This window comes from Osmerus eperlanus, unplaced genomic scaffold, assembly GCF_963692335.1.
Source record: "Osmerus eperlanus unplaced genomic scaffold, fOsmEpe2.1 SCAFFOLD_479, whole genome shotgun sequence".
NCBI lineage: Eukaryota > Metazoa > Chordata > Actinopteri > Osmeriformes > Osmeridae > Osmerus > Osmerus eperlanus.
In genome coordinates this window covers 662-21,525 of record NW_026911072.1, presented here as the reverse complement: position 1 = coordinate 21,525, position 20,864 = coordinate 662, and the positions used below count along the sequence as shown (strand labels likewise).

The 20,864-nt window shown below is 50.8% G+C and overlaps 1 protein-coding gene across 1 annotated transcript; it reads right to left on the bottom strand.

Moving 5' to 3' along the window:
- Window positions 1-140: 140 nt before the first annotated feature.
- Window positions 141-18,402, bottom strand: xylt1 (xylosyltransferase I; the record flags this gene model as incomplete). Its single annotated transcript, XM_062455112.1, is given in 10 exon segments — window positions 141-221; window positions 1,188-1,233; window positions 1,236-1,452; window positions 5,084-5,260; window positions 5,480-5,696; window positions 6,934-7,014; window positions 11,723-11,925; window positions 12,282-12,454; window positions 17,552-18,167; window positions 18,373-18,402. Coding segments are annotated over 10 exon segments (1,841 nt in total), but the record flags the coding sequence as incomplete, so codon positions are not given.
- Window positions 18,403-20,864: the final 2,462 nt, after the last annotated feature.

Below are 20,864 nucleotides of genomic sequence, written 5' to 3'. Positions count from 1 at the left end.
CCTCCCTCGTTCACAGAGCTGGCACATGAGTAGAAACAGCTGTATCTGGTGAGATGGAGCGGTTTGGTGGTTCGTCAGACAGAAACGTGTTTCCCCTCATTTCTCCTTTTCCCCCTCATCCCTCCACTCCTCCGCCCTACCCAGGGTTCCCTGCGCCCACCCACAAAGCAGCGGGGCGTGCGGCGTAGCTAGAGGGTCCGTCCTGTATCCCCATGTACTGCCTGTGTGGAGACAAGACCTCAGCGGGAACAAAATGAAAGTCCCGCTCCTTTGAGCGGGAGTGAGACTTTTATTTTGGAGGGGACCTATCGTATATGTTGTGTTAACTAACGTATTGATATGGCAACTTATCAATATGGCAACAACAACAACAAAGGTTTGGGAAAAGCGAGGTTGAAAATTGCGGATTGCTTTTCATTAGTGGAACAGGGAATGGTGATGCAACGCCAGTGAACACAGCACTACTTACGCAGAGAGAATCGTTTTGTGGTTGACGGCGCAAAGATAAGGAATAGAGCTGCTTCGCAACAAGGCAGAGCTTTGACTTCCAGCGACCGCATGCCAAACACACATTCCTAAACACATCCCTGGTCTCTGCAACGGCAACACTTACAACAACGTTCTCATTGGCCCTGGGGGAGGCCTCCATTACTGTGGCCTAGATACCTTGCTCCCATTCCTACAGTGTCTTTTGCCAAAGTGCTGTATCACCTTCCTGAGAGAACTGCATTTCCATGGTTCCCATCTGCTCGTTGGACCCAGAGGGCATTGTTGACTGCGACGAGTCACCCCGACACGAGATGCGTTGTGACACCGGATATTTGGGGTATCGTGTGGCTCGTGGTAACAAAAAGGGGGATTACGTTTCTCAAGTGGGTGTGTCGCCTTCCGAACCGCTAATGAGTCACTGCACCTGTGACTGCACCTGCTTTGTGTGTGTGTGTGTATTGGTGTGGAGCAATGAGTATCTGGTCAAATGTGGGTGCAATTGTGCATGGGATATGCTTGTGACTAACTGTGCTAGGATTATGAAGGGGCCCATCGACTGTGTGATTGGGTTGTCTGTTCGGGGCACGTTCGCGCTTTCGTCGCTGCACGGGATCGAGAACGAGGATGCGCGCAAGCCCCCGCACACCCACCTGCACACCCACCCGCACACCCACCCGCACACCCACCCGCACACCCACCTGCAGCTGCTGTCCCTGGGGTTCCCCTGCAGGGAGCTCTCCGCCCGGCCAGGCCCATCCGGGAGAAGGCGTGGTAGTACGTGAGCTGCGAGTCCTTCAGGCTGGCCACGCCGTCCGCCTCGTCGTAGGCGTTCTCCCAGTACGCCTGCAGGCCCGGGGTGCCCTGGGGGTGCGGCCCGAACAGGTAGGCGTCAAGCTGGTTGACGATCTCCTGGTTCACGCTGGCCTCGAACTTCCGGGCGAAGAAGGTGGGCCGCGACGTTTGCTGGAGAGGAGGGGGGGGGGGGGAGGAGGAGGGGAGGGAAAGATAGATTAAGTGACGGAGTACTTCTGGGGGAGATGAGAGGGTGGATGGTAAATGGAGGCGTGCGGCAGGTTGAGAGGGGTCGGGGGCCTCGAGAAGCAAGGGAGAGAGGGATCGAGACAGAGGGAGAGAAACAGGGACATACGGAAGGATCAGGCGAGAACAGGAGAGAGAGAGAGAGCGAGAGCGAGAGCGAGAGCGAGAGAGAGAGAGAGAGCGAGAGAGAGAGCGAGAGCGAGAGAGAGTGAGAGAGAGAGAGAAGACGGAGACGGAGAGAGAGGCAAAGTACAATCCCAGAAGGTGCACTGAGACAGCATACGCTCCGTCTGCCACCCCTGCTTCTCTTTCTCGCTCTTTCTCTCCCTCTCTCCGTCTCCATCACTCACACAAGAAAATGCAAGCACTTCAAATCGGTTCATGACTCTCCATCTTCAGTCATTCTGTTAGGAGGAGTTTGGATCCAAGGTGAGGACACAGGGATTTCTGCTCTCTCCTTCTCTCTCTCTCTCTCTCTCTCTCTCTCTCTCTCTCTCTCTCTCTCTCTCTCTCTCTCTCTCTCTCTCTCTCCTTCTCCCTATCCATCGCTCTCCCTTTTTCTCTCCCATCTGCTTTACTCAACAGGAGAGAGAAAAACGACAACAGCTCAACAATTCCCTCACCTCTCTAAAACAAGCAAAAGACAGAATCAAAAACACATTCTACCAGAGCTCTGATAAACAGGTAACAACAATCCCGCGCCCGTGGGGGACGTCGCCAGCTGATCGAGATTTAAGAACGCATCGTCCTCCCAACCCTCTCTCTGGAGAAGAGACTGAGCGAGAGAGAGAGAGAGAAATGGAGTCAGGTGGCTGAGCGGTTAGGGAAGCGGGCTTGTAATCAGAAGGTTGCCAGTTCGATTCCCGGCTGTGCCAGATGACGTTGTGTCCTTGGGCAAGGCACTTCACCCTACTTGCCTCGGGGGAATGTCCCTGTACTTACTGTAAGTCGCTCTGGATAAGAGCGTCTGCTAAATGACTAAATGTAAATGTAAGAAATAGGGCGGTAGAGGGAGAGATCAAGAAAGACTAGAGAGAGTTAGAGAGACAGACAGAGAGAGAGACAGAGAGGGAGACAGAGAGAGAGAGAGACAGAGAGAGAGAGACAGAGAGGGAGAGAGAGAGAGAGAGAGAGAGAGAGGGAGAAAAAGGGAGAAAGGGAAGGAATTATGGAGAGTCCAGGGGCTTTTGAAAAGTATGTCATGTTGCTACACGACTCCTTATTGACAGGGGGGTGGAGGGGAAGGAGGGGGGAGAGGGTTAGTGTCGAGAGAAAACACATCTCGGGCATCTATCTGTGTCAGAAAGCATTAGTGCTCGGGACGTCTACTTTTGCAGGCGTTGATGGCCTTTGGAAGGGGGCCTTCCAAAGAAACATGTCACCCATTTAAACATGAGACAAAAGTGCTGTTAGACGCCTTTGGAGGTGCCATCGAATAAAGCTCATAAATGTGGCCGGAAGTGTTTTTGTGTATGTTGTGTGTGTGTGTTATGTATGTGTGTGTATGTGTTTTTTTTAAGAGCATTGGCCTACACAGTCTGTGTGTGTGTGTGTGGGCAAGATGTGCACAATGGATGGATGAGGTGGGCAGACGGAGGTCTTATCTCACCGGCCGTTCCTCGCTCTCTATCTCTCTCTCTCTTTTCACTTTGTGTCTCTCTCCGTCTTCCTGCTGTCTCACAGTCATCCTCCTAATCTATTTTTGATCCAACACTCCATCCATCCATCCATCCGCTTCACCCTCATCCTCCCTCCCCCCATCGGTCTGTCTTTTCTTTCATCCCCCCCTTCTCTCTGTTGAGTCTTTGGTTAACGCGCGATCCCGAAAACTCCTCCTCCCACGCTGCTTGGCCTACACACAGTGAGAGAGCCTTTTTGGACACACGCACGTGTCATCGCGAAGAGGAAACTATTGACTGCGAGTTACATCTCGGGCACGGCACACCTTCCTGTAAACTCCCAGCAAAGGGGGATAATCAAGGATCTGGCAACCCGGCACTTTCTCACACCGGGGCTGCAACTTGGCAACCTGGCGTCGGCTCATACGTCTCCCGAGACGATTTATGATGCTGCCGCTCCCACTGTGCACTTCATCAAACGGGAATATCCGGGGGCGAGGAGATTTATCCAGCGTTAACGCGGCGGATCAAACTGTGGGCGCTCCAGCATCAGAGGCGGGCGAGAGACTTCTCGAGTCCTCCACCTCATCCCTCCTCGCAGCGCTGCGAAACAAACCGTCGCCCCTCGCCTCTCTTCTCCCTGCATCTTAGTTTCCTGTGTCTGCCTCTGTCTCTCTCTCTGTCTCTCTCTCTCTCTCTGCCTGTCTCTTGCTCTGTTTTTCTCTCTCTGTCTCTCTCTGTCTCTCTCTTTCTCTCTCTTTCTCTATCTGTCTCTCTCTCTCTCTCTCTCTCTCTCTCTCTCTCTCTCTCTCTCTCTCTCTCTCTCTCTCTCTCTCTCTCTCTCTCTCTGTCTCTCTCTCTCTCTCTCAAAGTCTCTCTTTCTTCCCAGCCTCCATCCATCTGTCAAATGGAGAAACATAGAAGGAGGGGAAAAGGAGGAGGAGAGGTTCCAGAGGTCCGCATCGGTCCCTCCCTGTGTCCCTTCCTCCCTCTCTCTCACCTGTCTCTCCACCTCCAACACTTGTACGTGTCACCGGATCCCATGTTTCGCTTTCCTCCAGGGAACAGCGAGAACCGACCCCTCCCCCTCGCCCACATATAGACGCTGAACGCAAAGGACTCTGCTGAGCGTGACAGCCCAACATCGAAACCACAATAGGATATTAATTAAGGCCCATTAATATCAAATATCAGTTTGTGTGTGTGTGTGGTGTTTGTATGTGTGTTTAGGTGTGTGTCTGTGTGTGTGTGTGTGTGTGTGTAGGTGTGCCAAGCAGACCTACACTCATGCCAAGGAGCTGGGGTGAGGGGGTAAGCAGGGGTCCGGATGAGACAGACAGCCACAGGCTGGCCTCGAGAGCGGTTGAGGTCAGTGCAATGACTTTGGTGTGTGTGTGTGTGCATGTGTGGGAGGGGTGTGAGTGAGAGGAGTGTGTGTGTGTGTGTGTGTATATGTGGGAGGGGTGTATATGTGTGTGTGTGTTGTGGGAGGAGTGTGTGTGTGTGTGCGTGTATGTGTGTGTGTAGTGGGAGGAATGAGTGTGTGTGTGTGTTGTGGGAGGAGTGTGTGTGTGTGTGTATGTGTGCGTGTAGTGGGAGGAATGAGTGTGTGTGTGTGTGGGAGGGGTGTGTATGTGTGTGTGTGTGTGTGTGGGAGGGGTGTGTATGTGTGTGTGTGTGTGGGAGGGGTGGGAGGAGGAGGAGTGTAAGGGAGATCCAGACATGTGAGGACGACCCGAACTAAGAGGTTTTTTGCTGTGTATACAGTATCTAATAACAACGGGAGTATGTATTTACATGTACTGTCCTCACTTAGCAGATGCTATCTGAACCCTTGAATCTGGGACCTCTTGATCCGAGGGCTAATGCTCTCCCTCTGTGTGTGTGTGTGCGCGTGTGTGTCGGCACATCGATCTCCGCACGTGGTCGCGCCTCACCTGGAAGCGGTGGAAGTCGGCGGGTTTGAAGTCGTTGGGCGAGCAGCCGCACCAGTCCACGATGTGCTTGTACTGGCACTTACAGCCCAGCTTCCTGTTCCAGTTGGTGATGCGCAGGTTGTTGTCCACCATGCTCTCACAGTGGGCGCTGTTCTCCAACACCGTGTGGAAGAAGGACTGGGGGGGGGAGGGAGGGGGGGAGGGAGAGAGGGGGGAGGAGGGGGGGGAGGGGTTGTTAAATTGAGCATGTGTGTGCGTTCATTTGTGCGAGCGAGACAGGTTGCATTTGTTGGATGTGAGTATGGGAAGGGAATGTATCAACAGTATTATTGTGTCTAACTACATGCATGTACAGTACGTCATGGACGGTGTGTATGTGTGTGTCTGTGAGGTTACCTCGGCAGGCAGAAGTGTGTAGATATAGAACCTCTTCATGCTGTTGACCAGGTCATCCTGGGACTTGATCACATACTCCACGAACATGCGGTTGAGCAGGAACCAATCGGAGCCCCCGTCCACCGAGATGCCTTCTGGGATCTTGCGGTCCCCCAGACGCCACATGTGGGTGTCGCACTCGTAGAAGAGGCGGTCGAGACCCTGCTTGCGAATGAACCTGTTGACCGCGAGCACACAAACACACGCTCGGTTAAACGTACTTAAACAACCATAAATCCCGTTGTTTGACCACGATCGGCAAGTTGTGTAAACTGTCTTGAGACAGACCGTGCCAAGAATGCCTCGTTTTGCACCCTGCACGTTACGCAGTCAGAACCTCAAAACTATAAACATCCCGTTGCGTAAGGCAAGACTGGGTAACACTATAGAACCAGGGGCTTGTAATAATCATGAGTTAATAGGTAATAATGGCATTGCGAGATTCTGATTAGCATAAATATGTGTTAATAACTAAGATGAGATCTGCATTAGTTAATAGGTCTTATTAGATATGTATTAACGTTAACATGTGTCATTATGACTTACAAACTTGTTAAGGCTTTATTATCTATAAAAACAACTCTTATACAAGCACGTGTATCATAATAACACCTGATACATAATACATGTATTTCCCACTCGTGCATTGAGTATCACGTGTTAAGCATTCGCTTGGTGTCACGTTCAGGGCACGCCGTCGACCTTATCCCCGAGTCACGTAGAAACGTGTCTCTTTCCGTAGCCGAGGTGCCCTTGATTTGGTGCACCAAGCGCCGCAAAACCAAATGAAACGCAGTTCAACACGATGAAATCAAACACACTTGAAGTAGACTCAAAGTTGCCTGTCTAGTGTGTACTGTAACTTCGGTCCTCTTAAGTAGCTTTGCTGCTTTCTTCCCCATTGAGTCCCAGTGTCACTATCCTGAGTCGAGGAGCGGAGTGGCACGGTTGACACTGTGGCTGGGCCTGGCACGCGGCCGGGCTCTGATTGGCACCTCGTTAGGTGTGAGAGGGCGGGGCGCGGCAGGCAGCGCCAGTCAACCACGGGGAGGGTGATTAATAAAGCCCCAGATGGAGCCTAATTGGATTATGAGTCAGTCGCCACAGTGCGCGCGTGAGTGTGTGTGTGTGTGTGTGAGAGAGAGAGTGACACTCGATGTGTGTGTGTCTTGAGGTAGAGAGAGAGAGAGAGAGGTGGAGAGTGACACTAGATGTGTGTGTCTTGCGGTAGAGAGAGAGAGAGAGACTGACAGTATAGATGTGTGTGAGGGTGTGTGTGCAAATATCATTTTCATCTGTCTCTGCTCATTGTTTGTATGAGTGTGTGATGAGAGAGAGAGGGACTGCATGTGCGTGAGTGTGTGAGTGCACGTATCTACACGTCTCTGTGTTTAAGTGTGCGCGTGTGATCCTACCTGGCGTTGTCCCTGCCGTGAGACTTGATGAAGTTCATCTCTCTATACTTAGACAGGAAGGCCACCAGCTGGTTGTTAGTCCTGTAAACGATAATCAAACACATCTTTAGAACCAACCATTTGGAGGGCAGCAACAACAACAAAAAACTGAAACAATTTGGCAACCAGACCAGTTATTCAAACAGTTTTGAAAGTTATTCAAGGAAAAAATGACCTTACATTGATTCTGTTTCATGTATTGCAATGTGGCATCAATAAATAGGATTTTAAGGCTAAAGCAGATAGCTTCTCCTGACACTCTATTCAAGATACAGTACGGAAATGGGTTACCTCTATTGACTAAAAGTGGATAGGGCCGCATTCTTTTTCAGTCTAGGGTTGCACAGTCAAATGATTCAGTAAAAGGACCAGCTTTTGTTAAAAGACTCACGCTACAGGCTAAAAACTAACTCTAAAAGCTACAACCCAACGCTAAAGGCTAAGAGCTAATGCTAAAGGCTAAAAGCTGAAGCTAAGGGCTAAATGCCTTTCTTTACAGGCCATGTCGAACTTAATGGAGCTGACAATGCTTCTCACTGCGGGGTGCGCGTGAAATGGATGCCCATCTGCGTCTTTCATGACAGCTCAGTTTGGTTTTCTAAGAGAGCAGAGACCCTTGACTATAGGCTGGCCAGAGAGGGAAGGGATGCATATTAATGTCATTTACTCATGAAGGAGCAATTCCATAGCCCTGAGGAGGCTTCGCTTATGGGAGACCCTTTTAACAGAGAATGACCACACATGTGCAAGCGCACGCAAGCAAGATGATCCAGTTTGGCCAACATACATTCAGAGTACACGTGGGTGTGAACACTGAACACAGATACGTACATTGTTACGGACATGCATCCGAGCATGGCGGCCATACACAGTCAGATACCCAAACACAGACATGAAAACACACACAAACGTACACAAACGTACACACGCACTTGCACACAAACATTCACAGACATTTGCACACACGCAAAAACATACACAGAAACGCGCGTGCACAAACACACGTACACACCCGCGCACTCACTCGCACACATGCACACACATACAAACACACACACACACACACAGACCCACACAAATATTCAAAAACACAAACATACACACACACTTGCACAAACCCGCATACAGACACGCACAAACAAACACACCTACACACAAACAAGGGGGCGGGAGGGGGGGGGGAATTCAGGTCAAGCTACAGATTTGCCACCTGAGTGGTCACCCTGTCCACTTGGTCTGGTTCGTTCTGTCAGGCCTCGGGGTTCCCTCTGTTACTCCCTCTCTCTTTTTGCCTGTGTGCTCTGACTGCACACACACACACACGCACACGTACGCACACACACGCACAAGCGTGCACAAATGAGCATTCTTTTCCTCTCTCTTCCTTCCTCTCTCCCACTTACCCACGGTCCCACCCACATACAGACACCTCACCAGATATCCACCCACCCACCCACCCACATACAGACACCTCACCAGATATCCACCCACCCACCCACCCACATACAGACACCTCACCAGATATCCACCCACCCACCCACATACAGACACCTCACCAGATATCCACCCACCCACCCACATACAGACACCTCACCAGATATCCACCCACCCACCCACATACAGACACCTCACCAGATATCCACCCACCCACCCACATACAGACACCTCACCAGATATCCACCCACCCACCCACATACAGACACCTCACCAGATATCCACCCACCCACATACAGACACCTCACCAGATATCCACCCACCCACATACAGACACCTCACCAGATATCCACCCACCCACCCACATACAGACACCTCACCAGATATCCACCCACCCACCCACATACAGACACCTCACCAGATATCCACCCACCCACCCACATACAGACACCTCACCAGATATCCACCCACCCACCCACATACAGACACCTCACCAGATATCCACCCACCCACCCACATACAGACACCTCACCAGATATCCACCCACCCACCCACATACAGACACCTCACCAGATATCCACCCACCCACCCACATACAGACACCTCACCAGATATCCACCCACCCACATGCAGAGACACACCAAACATCTTTGTTAGGGTTCTAATATCATGACCCACCAATAGGGGGCGAAAGAGAGTTGTGCCCACAGGGAGTGGTGGTCTCCAGTCTGTACCCTGGAGCTCTGAGTTATGTTCTTAAAAGCAGCTGTGGAGTGAATGAATAGGAGGGCCAAGAAAAGAAGGAGAGGCTAAAGAATGAGAGGATAAAAGCCTGGAAAGGGAGCCTCACCGTAGGACAAAGCGGGCGTGTAAACTATCCCCCTGCCCCTCCAGACGCACACACACTGGCGTGGATACACGCGCTTGCACCGACACACACGCACGCACGCGCGCGCACCAGGCTTTCTCCCGACCCAGAAACACTCGTAGGAAAAACGCACGACGAACGAACGACGCAACCTTTTCCCTTTAAGACACGCTCGCACACGCGCACCAACCTAACCCTCCCTTTCACACACACACACACACACACTCTTTCACACCCTTGCTTATAGACACACATCTCTAAACCAGACCCCCCCCCCCCCCCCCCCCCCGGACACACAGGCCCCCACCCTTGCCCAAAAGGGCTTTGGGTAGGCCTTTGAGAGTCAGCCATGCAGAAGGACAGACATTATCTGGGAATTAGAGGGGAAATAATGCCTGTCTCCAGCCCCACTGATAACAACAGCACCAGGCTGGCCACCACATTCCTCTCTGGAGGGATAGGGACCAGGGGAGGGAGGGATGAAGGGAAGGAGGGATGGAGATAGAGATGGGGGCATACGTCTGTGGGCGGATGGACAGATTGATGAATGGTGGGGATTCTCACCAGACGAATAGTGTGTACCGGAACCAGGCTGGTCGGGGTAGGAACTACTCGTGGTTGGATGTATGGACGTATGGATGGATGGATGTGTGTATGGATGGGTGAAAGCAAGAGGCTAATTTAGAGGCTCCAGCTCGTGTTTGAATTACAGACCGTAAACTTACCGTAGATGTTCTGAATGTGCTAGTAAAGTAGTATTCGGTGCATTGGTTTGTTTTACAGTAAAAACAATACGATCCTTGTCGGTGCCAAACAGCTAAGTCATGATTCCGTTGTTTAGATGTGGGCTCGACCGTATGCTAATCCCTATTAAATCACAAAACTGCAAGTTGTGATCCAAACATGCTTGCTAAGCAATGACACAAACATGAGATTTATGTAAAAAAAAAAAAAAACAGTGCTCAGTCCCTCCCCACCCCCTCACCCCTCCTCCTCTCTTTTTCCCTCTTCTCCTCTGCTGTCACTCTTTCACTCTTCCCCTCCAAAAGATGGAGATCAGAAGCTGCGGAGTCGGCTCTTTTCTCAATGATTGTATATCAACCCTGACGCAGATCGCATAAGAAGGAAGTGATGGACACGGCGAGGGAAACACACACCCAGACACACACACAGACACACACACACACAGACACACATGCAAATACGCATGCAAATACACACGCACAAACAAAATACAGGCAGACGGACAGACAAGCAGACCTTACCGACACATGCAGTCACACACAAACACACACATCTACCCATCCCATTTACCCTCCAAGCTCATAACCACATGCCAGAAACACACTCTCCCGGAAAGACCGACATCAAACTGACATGTTGAACACCACAGGCCTGTGAATCTGTCTATAAACCAATCCCTCGTGGGGGACATGAAACACATAAACAATGCCGTCCATATCAATGATCTCCATCTTGGCTCAAGCTGTTGACACATGCAATCCCTCCGGTTTCTCATGCCCCAATGGCAAACACAGCTCCTGAACATCTGGCCCAACAGGTGAAACCACCGCATCAGACGTTTTAATTGGCCGTCGATCCTTTGTAGGGCCCATACCTTGTCGGTTTGAACTCAAACCGGGACATTTCCATGACATCACGCATCTCGGCTCGACTTCAGGGGCGTTTAATTACTCTTTCAGGGCTCTTAAAGGGACGGGTGAGTAGAGCAAAACAACCGCACCTTTAAGGCTGGACAAGCACACCAACGGCCACACGGGCTGGAAAAGTCAATAGCTATTGACTGCGAGCAATTAAGTGGCGATCGCTTCACCATGTAACCTCTTCAATTAAGTCAATGAAGGAAACAGGATTCGGGAACAAATTGTGTGAATAGGCTGGATAGAGACAGAAAGGTTCTCGCGATTGATTGGTTTGGGTTCAACGTATCACTGTTGGTCTTTGTTTAGTCCACAGTTACTTCCAGGAGATTGGTTGTGTATAGATTTCCCTTAAAAGGAAGTCTCTGTGTGACTTGGAAAAGGTAAACAGTTCGTCAGCTTATATGCAACAGCCGTCAATAGTTTTTGTTCAAGAAAGTAACCTGTATTTCTGTTGCAGAAAGTGGGATCCCTGACGTCTAGCATCCTGTCCCCTAATAGGGCAGTCAGTCCTATACCCCGCCTCCTCGGTCTCATCATTGTCACCTGATTGGGTAATCAGCGGTACTACTGTTATTTAGAGAACACTCCCCAGTCATCTTAAAGGCAAACTTTACACTATTCTCCCATTTACATTACATCAATGGCAAACAAGCCTATAAACTCCTTCACACAATCATCCGAATGGTCAGTCAGTGGCACTCGAGTGGATGAAAAAGTCCTTCCCCTCCCTCCAAAAAACCCCCGTCTCATTGGTTATCCTCCCCCCCCCCCCTACCCGCCTCACCTGATAGGGTAGTCGGCGGCGCTGAGGTTGATGAAGAAGTCCCAGCTCCAGTCCCTCATGGCCAGCAGGTCGGCCATGCTGCGCAGGTACATGGTGAGCAGGCTGGCTCCGCCCCAGATGGTGGCCATGCGCCAGGGCGTCACGCGTACGTTGGCGTACTTCGAGGCCAGGGCCTGCACCTGCCGCGAGAGGTAGTTGGAACGCTGGGGCGTGGAGGAGGAAGAGGACGAGGAAGAGAAGGGAGAGAGAGAAGAGGGGAGGGGGAACAAATTACCCTAAACGGAGGAGAGCGCAGGAGACTCGAACCGTCGTGAGACATACAAATGTGCGTGTTTGTCGAGACGGAATTTGCATAGCCTATTTTTCACAGCTACTTTGCATCAACGAGTGAACGCATAAGTGAATGTATCAATGAATAATGCCTCGAAAAACCCAACAACAGCGAGCAAATAAAAAGGGTGAGGAGGACGCCGCCTGTTTTTGGAGTGGGGGGGAAGACGGCAACGCCGTCTACCATTGCGGTTCCCGGCGGTCTGACGGCGGTGCGTGGTCGCCTCACCTGGTCCACGTGAATGTAGTAAAAGTGGGAGGTGTGGTAGATGGCTTTGAAGAGGCGCTGGAACTGGCGCGAGGCCCGCCCGTGCACCACGAGCACGAAGGCGATCCTCACAGGCGAAGGCGGCAGGCTCTCGGCCGAGTCCTCGTCCCACTGGACGTTGGCGTTGGCTTTGCCTGCGGGCGAGAGGACGCACGCACACGGGAGGGGTTAACTTCACTCGCACCCAATCGAGCCACGCACACACCTAGGTGTCGAAATCTGCACACACACACACACACATCTATAAAATGTAACAGGAACCTTCCACAAGAATAAAAGCCTCGCTCGTTCCCCAAATTGACCGAATCCTAACTATGCCAGCCGACACTACCGCCCCTGTAAATACTGTCCTCGCTCTGACAAGAATCCTATAACCCAATGCCGCTGGGTGCAAGGCTGCAGCAGAGAAGTGGATAATGCGTCCGTGTTCCTCCTCCTTGGCCAAAAACGTGATGTAAAACCCTTTTATTTTACACAAACAACAGCCGACGAGAATGAGAACACCCTCGTCTCCCCTCCTTCCCCCTGCACCGAGAAACCAGGCATCAAATTAAAACAAGACCCGTAATCTCTGGAGTCCTGTTAAAAGAATAACACCAACACATAAGTGATTCGCAGAGTCGACTAAACCTCCAAACAAACAGACTTCCTCTTTCCGGCACACTTGGTTCCTTGTACTTGTTGGCGATGGCTGTTGGCATGGAAACCGACCAAAAGAAGTACATATAGGCTTCTCTTGATAGGCTGTCGCCGTTCTCACCGGACCGTTTGGAATTACAGTGGCATTACAGAAAGCAGACGGCTTTTATTAAGACAGCCCGTGTTTGTTGACAGACAGAGAGGCTTTGCTGGAAGATAATGACTGTAATCCAGACTCTGGCTGGGAATGGACTGCAATTCCCAGGGGGCCACGGGGGAGGAGGAAAGGACAATGTCAGTTATGTGTTATGGGAAGGGCGGGAAGTTACAGTAAGGTCTGGTGTCGGGTGGGTGGGCAGGGGCTGTCTTTCCTGCCCCAATGGGTGAGCTGTCTCTAGGTGAAAAAGACCCTGGAGGCTCGACTCTGAACAAAGAGCTCCCTGTAATTATTCGAATTTGAGGGCAACTGTCCAACGTGTCTTTATTTCAAGGGCTAACAACAGGGGCGGGAAGAAATGACATGGTCTGCCACCTCCAATTGGTCATGCCCCCGTGTCAATCACTCGAATTTAAAGGGCGACCGTCCAACATGTCTTCATCTAGGTGTCTGACAACAAGGGCGGGGGAACGGACATGCTTGGGTGACTCTGATTGGACATGTCCACTGTCAGTCAACGCCCCCGCTCTGAAACTCCCTTTCTACATAGTATTTTTTTCTAGAGCACGATAATTTCAGCACGGCTATTCATGTGTATGTATGTCTGACAGTGTCAGGGGGGAAATGGTTTTGTGTGTGTGTGTGTGTCTCTGTGTGTGGTGTGTTCAGATTGAACAGTAATTGGTGCCCATCTATGAAGGTTCACTGGTTTGCTTTGCGGGAGAGTTAATTGGCCAGTCGCTTCACAAAGCACTTTGAGCGGCTGGTATGCTATCTGGCTGAACTAATGAGCACTACAGTGTAATGTATGTGTGTGTGACAAAGAGACAGCTGGGAAACAAATTTTGTCCAATTTCCTTTTGCTACATATATATACCTACAGTAAAGCCTACATGTTCCTTGGTTTGGGAGGGAGACGTTACGATACAGAACTCCAAAATCGCGAACCGCGTCCCACAAATCTCCTCCCTCCCAACTCTCGCGGCTCCACCCGTTCATCTTTTAAAACGCCCTCTCCCTCATCTGTACCAATGTCGCCTCTCTCGTCCGCCGTCACGACCCGTGACGCATCATCCCCCCCCCTCCCCCCCTCAACCCGCGCCCCTGTCCTTCCCCTCGAACCGAGTGAAAATAGAGAGCAGGAGAAGCTTCGCAGGGGCGAGGTCTACATGCCCTCATGACAAAAGCCCAAGAGTACTAAGGAGCTATGCCGCCCAGCTGTGTGGAGCACTCAAGCTCCTCTTCAACCCGAGCCTTGAAAGGATCCCTGGGACTTTCTTGCGAAAGTTCCCAAGAAGGGACACCCCCCGCCGTCCAGGACGACCGCAGACCGGGGTAGAGCTTCCGTCTCGTGTCATGAACAACCCCTGGAGAGGCTAGTCCTCTCGCCCCTCGGGCCTCTGGTCTGCCACCTTCATGGACCCTGTGCGATTCGCCTCCCCCGCCTCTCATCGGAGTGGACGACCCCGTCCTCCATCTGATCCAGAGGGGAAACCTCCTGATGGCCGTTCCCTGGATGGAGCAGTGCACAGCGAGGAGCATGTTTTTTTCCTTTCTTTTCTCCAGTGCTCTGTAGCTGCTGCACACACTACAGCCTCAGCTGCTGGGGGGAGAAGGTGAGGTAGATGCAGGTGGAAGGTCCCTAGGTCTCCTAGGTGGTCGACTATCTGTCGGGCAGGCCACAATTTGTACAGCTGCAGAGCTGTTCGTCAGCAGCAGAGAGGCTCCCCAAGGGAGCAGTCCAGATAGTCCGCCCTTGTTATTACCGTATAGTGGGGGTCAGACGGCTGAGCGGTTAGGGAATCGGGCTACCAATCAGAAGGTTGCCGGTTCGATTCCCGGCTGTGCGAAATGACGTTGTGTCCTTGGGCAAGGCACTTCACCCTACTTGCCTCGGGGGAATGTCCCTGTATTTACTGTAAGTCGCTCTGGATAAGAGCGTCTGCTAAATGACTAAATGTATAGTGCTGTTATTGCATAGCGTTGCTGTGTAGCATTGTATAGTGGGGCTATTTGTTACTGTATAGTATGTCACCTGCTTTAAATTCAGGGGTGTAATTGGCTGAGCGGTTAGGGAATCGGGCTATTAATCAGAAGGTTGCCGGTTTGGTTCCCGGCCATGCAAATGACGTTGTGTCCTTGGGCAAGGCACTTCACCCTACTTGCCTCGAGGGGGGAATGTCCCTGTACTTACTGTAAGTCGCTCTGGATAAGAGCGTCTGCTAAATGACTACATGTAAATGTATAGTCCTGTGTAGCATTGTATAGCGTGGCTGCTTTGTTACTGTATAGTGTGTCACCTACCCACCCACCATCAACTTGCGTAGCCTAGGCGATGCCATAAATCCCTCACGCAAGAGAAGAGAGAAAGAGGGGAACATTCATGCTTTAGGCTTCTGGAGCAGTCTGCCGCAAATTGTCCTCCAGGGCCAAGTCCTTTCATTCAGGACACGTCGTGAGCTGTACCGTATGTGAGGTCAAGTTAAAGGCCCAGGGAGGATGCCACATAAGATTTGCAACATTAACCTTCCCTCTATCCTACCACCGAACTCTTCTACAACCCTAATGATGTATTATACGTCATATGAATGCAGAGCAGGGACACAGGTTTTCATCACAAAACGGAAAATCTGTCCCCCCCACTTTTATTTAGGAGATTATATTCAACAGCCGTGTCCTCGATTATAGATATTAAAAAAAAAAAGGTGTCCCACCCACATCTGAAAACAAACTTACACCCCTGATGCAGTGTATTGAGGAAGTCTTTAGCAAAGTTGAAATGAACACTGATTCGATTGATGTGAACTCATATGATACGCATCATGGGAAATTAGGGACGTAATAAGTTCTTCCCTGGCTGTTACTGTACGTAGATAATGAGCGTGGATTCTTTTTGTGGTTGATGTCAGTGTTGTTTCTGAACCATAGCCACTTAGCGTTGCCAGAAAGACATTAGCTTAGCTGTTAACCAAAGTAGCATATGGAGACACAATCCCTTCACATCCAGCGAGGCCTGGTTGCTAGCAGCTTATGCTAACTCCAAAGTAAGAAGAGATTCAAGGACAGAATACAGATGAAATCTAATTGGTGAAATTTGATTGTACCAACTCAGCTAACAAAGTTAAGGCTGCAAATTCAAATTGGAGCATAGCAGGAAGGGGAGAGATAGAGAGGGGGGGGGGGCAGAAGAGAAAGGGAAGAGGGAGAAGATAACAAAATTGTGGCAGACAGACGGCGTGTAAAAAAGTGATTTAATTTAGCTGTCGTGTTGTTACACACCAGCCACCGGGGTAAAGCCCTTTTCAATTTCTCTGTCTCCTTTGATCAAAGTGTCAGTTTGAGTGGGCTGGTGAGTCGCCTGGCAAGATGACAGAGGCTTAGTCATTGACAGGCAATACTTTTGCTGTTTGCTGGGGGAAAAGAAGAGTAGCTACCAATGGACGCCGCACGGCCGCAAAGTCATTGTGTGCTTGTAGGGCGACTGTGTGAATTGAGAGTCTGACTAGGAGAGACCAGATGTCCAAGGAATCTTCTATTGGCTTTCTCCTCCCTCCATATGCCCTCCACTCCTGAGTGTGTGTGTGTGTGTGTGCCGTTTATTTAAACACAGTTTCTGAGGTGTGGTGCCCACTGATGGTGGCAACCTCACAGATTTTGTTTACAGGAACACACTGCCATGCTGCAGATGTTCAGCCATTCTGCTTGGAAAAGTGTGTGTGAGAGTGCGTGGGTGGGTGGGTATGTGTCAATGTATCTGTGTGCGTGTGTGTGTGTGTGAGTATGTGTGTGTGCGTAAACCAAGTGTGTAAAGTTGTGTATGCGGTTGGGTGGTTGTACATTTATCCGCCTGTGTGTGTATGTGTGGCCAGCTTGTCTGAACAAAATGAAAATTGGATGGCAATTTGGTGTAATACAAAAAGCGTCTCCCATTTTCTCCGGCAAATTTGTCATCAGGAGAAAAACACATTTCCGAGCGAGACAGTGGTATGAATTGAACTTATTAGGAGAGGAAGAACTCACTATGGTTGACCGCTCATCCCGCTTTGTCTCCCACTAAAGGAATATTGTATTTCCCTCAAAAAATGAAATTTCTTCACCAAAAATACACATGTAGCTGACATACTGTACAGAGATGGAAAAAACAAGTTATTTGGTGGGAACTTCATGATCAAAGTTGTTTCTGTAACCACATAGACTTCTGCATGCAACTCACATGGAATTGAAATCCAGCATAATGAAAGTTTGGAAATGTCGCTTACAGAAACAAGAAAGGGGGAACACCATGTTTACACCAGATGCACAGTGGGTGAACGAACAGACGAATCTGTTGACGTCGATACAATCCCAATCCCAACGCTCCCAGAGTATAGCTTTTCTCATGGCCAATTCTAGTCTGATGATCACGCAAATAGTGCCACCCTCGTTATGTACTCACCCTCTAAGGGGCAGTAACGAGTCACCTTATCCGGCATCAGCTGGCCCTCTTTGTGTCGACAGTACACCTCGGCGATCTGCTGCCGGCACTCCTTGCTCTTGGCCCGGGACAGGGCCGAGATGGCCTCCTTGCCGCTGATCTCGCACTTGGGCGGCTGGTCGTACGCCGCCTCCAGCGGCGCCGTCGTGGCCTGACGCCTGTGGGGGTGCTGGTGCCTGTGCTGCGACGGCTCGGGGTGACGGGGCGCCGTCGTCTGGGACGAGCGCTGACGCTCCGCCGCGCCGCCGACGCCGCCGCCTTGCCGGACCCTGGTGGCGTTGCCGTCGGAGGCGTGGCGGCCACGTTGGAGGACCTCGTTAGAGCTCCTGCTCAGGTCGGGGGCGGAGTTGTCCTTCCGGGTTTGTTGTTGTTTCTGTTGCTGCTGCTGGGCGTGGGCCTTCTCCTGGAGGCGCTCCCGGTGCTGTTTGCTGCCGGCGCCCCCTGCGGTTTGCCGGTGGTGTTGCGAGCGGGCGCCAAAGTTGCTGCTGTCTATGTTCTCAAAGTCTTTGGGGACGGAGTTCTCGTTGTTGCTGTCCACGCGCACTTTCTCCTTGGGCTTGTGGGAGTAGTACCCGTCCTGCAGATAGAGGGAAAGGTAGAGGAGGGAGAGGAGGAAGGAGAGAGAAAGTGAGAGAGATCAGAGAGAGAGAGAGAGAGAGAGAGAGAGAGAGAGAGAGGAAGGGGAGGAGGGGGGGGGAGACAAACAAGCACAACAGATCAGCGAGTCAGTGAGTGAGCCGCATATCAAATGTCAGATTAACAATCAACATGGTCTGTATTACCAGGCTGGGCTTAACAGAACCAAGAGGCATGAAATGAGGTGGCGGCAGCAGTATTGACTGTGGGACAACAAAGTGTGTGTGTTTGTGTGTGTGTGTAGGTGTGTGCGGGTGTGTGTCTGTGTTGGAGGACAACAAGGAGCTTAAACCGGAGGCAACGGGAGCCGGGGCAAAGAGAGACCAGAGTGTGACGGCAAGCACGTGTGTGTGCGCGCGTGCGTGTCAGAGACGGAGAAAGGCGGAGGGATCTCATGCTCTACGCACAATGGCGGAGCCAGGGGGTGGCCGGGGGTGGCCACGGCCACCCCCCGTAGAATCTCGGCCACCCCATTGGCCACCCCAAGCACCACATCAGAGCGGTTAAAAGTTTTGACGGCTGTGGAAAAATGCGGAACCTTTCTCGCACCGCTAGTACACTGTCGGACCCTTTAGCCACGCGCAGCGCGCACACATCCTGTATTTGAATTAAACGGCTCAAGCATGGCCTGAGAATGCCTGTTACCACCTGACGCTTCGACCGGCACCTGCGGCTAAGTGAAGAAACGCAAAACAGAAAGGTATGATATCATAATGGATGTTGTTTTTGTCTTCTAATAACTGTGACTATCCCACCCATGACTATCTATTTTGCGAAGTTTAGAAGCAAGCTAGATCGGAGGAGAACATAGTAAACTGTTAAAATTGCTATATGCTATGCTGTATTTGATAACTACGTTGCCAGAACGTGTTATGATTGTGTCAGGTATATACAGTATGCATTTTGGATAGGTGTCATTAAAGAGGGAAAAATAATGAAGAGGAAGAAGGCAGACATAGCGTCCTTCTTCAGGGCAAGTGGAAAGAAGACAGCTAAGGCAAAGAATGAGGATGAGATGGAGAAAAAACAGGCAGAGAGTGAGGATGAGGAGCCCCCAGAGAGCAGCAACTTAAATGGACCTCCAGGTATACAGTATAGAGACTCACATATAGTACAGCTTGATATGATGTTATCTTATTTACAATTGGCTTAAAGTGTGTCTATTCATATACAGGTCAGGTTGAAAGTGCAAGTATGAATACAGAATAAGTGTATTCTTTTTTTTCACCTGAATTCCGAATAATGTTGAGATGTTTCCTATATGTGTCTAAAATAGCTCTGCATCGCCTGGTGAGACACATGCTTGCCACCCAAAAATTATCACTGGCCCCATCCTGGCCACCCCAATGGAAATTCCCTGGCTCCGCCACTGTCTACGCACTCATCAGATTCGACACATTTCAATTGATTTGCGGCCCGATGTGCCCGTCGCTCCGTAACCAGATTACCGACGAGCACCAAAGGTGTGCACAGGTGAGGGCGCGGGGCTGCCTGTGCGAGCCCACGCTCTCCGATTTGGGCTTCTCCACAGCCTGCCGCTGATGTGGTGGAACTACAATGCGCTTGGCGTGTGACTGGGAGGCAGTGTCTGCCTACACCATATTTGCGTGTTTGTGTGTGTGTGCGAGTGTGTGTGTGCGTTTGGGAGAGCGGGGGGGGGGGGGGGGGGGACTGGGGTGAGAAACGAGAGAGAGAGGGAGGATGAGAGGTGGGCGAGGTGAGGAAGTGTTGACACATGCGGGCGACTTCGGAAGAGCGGCTCGTTCTTGCACCGGCAAAATGCTCCCCACCGCCGCACCGAAACGGAAGGGCAAGCGAGAGAGAGAGAGAGAGAGAGAGAGAGAGAGAGAGAGAGAGAGAGAGAGAGAGAGAGAGAGAGAGAGAGAGAGAGAGAGAGAGAGAGAGAAAAGCAAAAGGATGCTGATGAAATAGAGCTCACAACAAGCCAGGCACTTGATGTGCCATTCTTTTTCCAGCCAGTACATAGAAATCAAGGGAGAGACAGAGAGATTTTGAGAGAGGGCGAGAGAGAAGGAGAGAGGACAGGTTCTCAGACCAGCATTGCTATCCGGTCACTAATTAGAGTAAAACAAATGACCACTCTTCTTAAAACACATATGGAACTATGGGACATGAAAACATAAACACAAAACCAACTGGGATGGGAACCGGCTAAACGACTCTCTTTCCTCAGGTAGATTAAGCTGAGAAAGCTGCTTATAAGTATAAGACTCAGTCACCACATACTCTAATGCCTTGTTTACAATTATGCAGACAGTTGAGTTTGATCGAAAGATGCATCAAAGAAAAGCCAAATACCCAAACGTCAAAACGGAAGGATAATTCGGTGACAGTGCGGTGACCAAACCCCAGAAGTTCGCGGCGCTCAATCCTACACCACATGTAATGATAGTAATACCGAGCATGCGTCTGTCAAACCCGAAGCCTATCTTTATGACTGACATCCTTGGATGTGTCTTTCTATTTCGGCGCATCTCCACACCCTGCCCCCCCCCCCTCACACAAACATCCTATTCCATGTTCCCTCCCAACGTATGATTATATCAATTGCTTTACCCCTTGATTGACGTCCGCGCTCATAATTACATATATTGTTTTGGGTCCCCCTTTGCGGTGA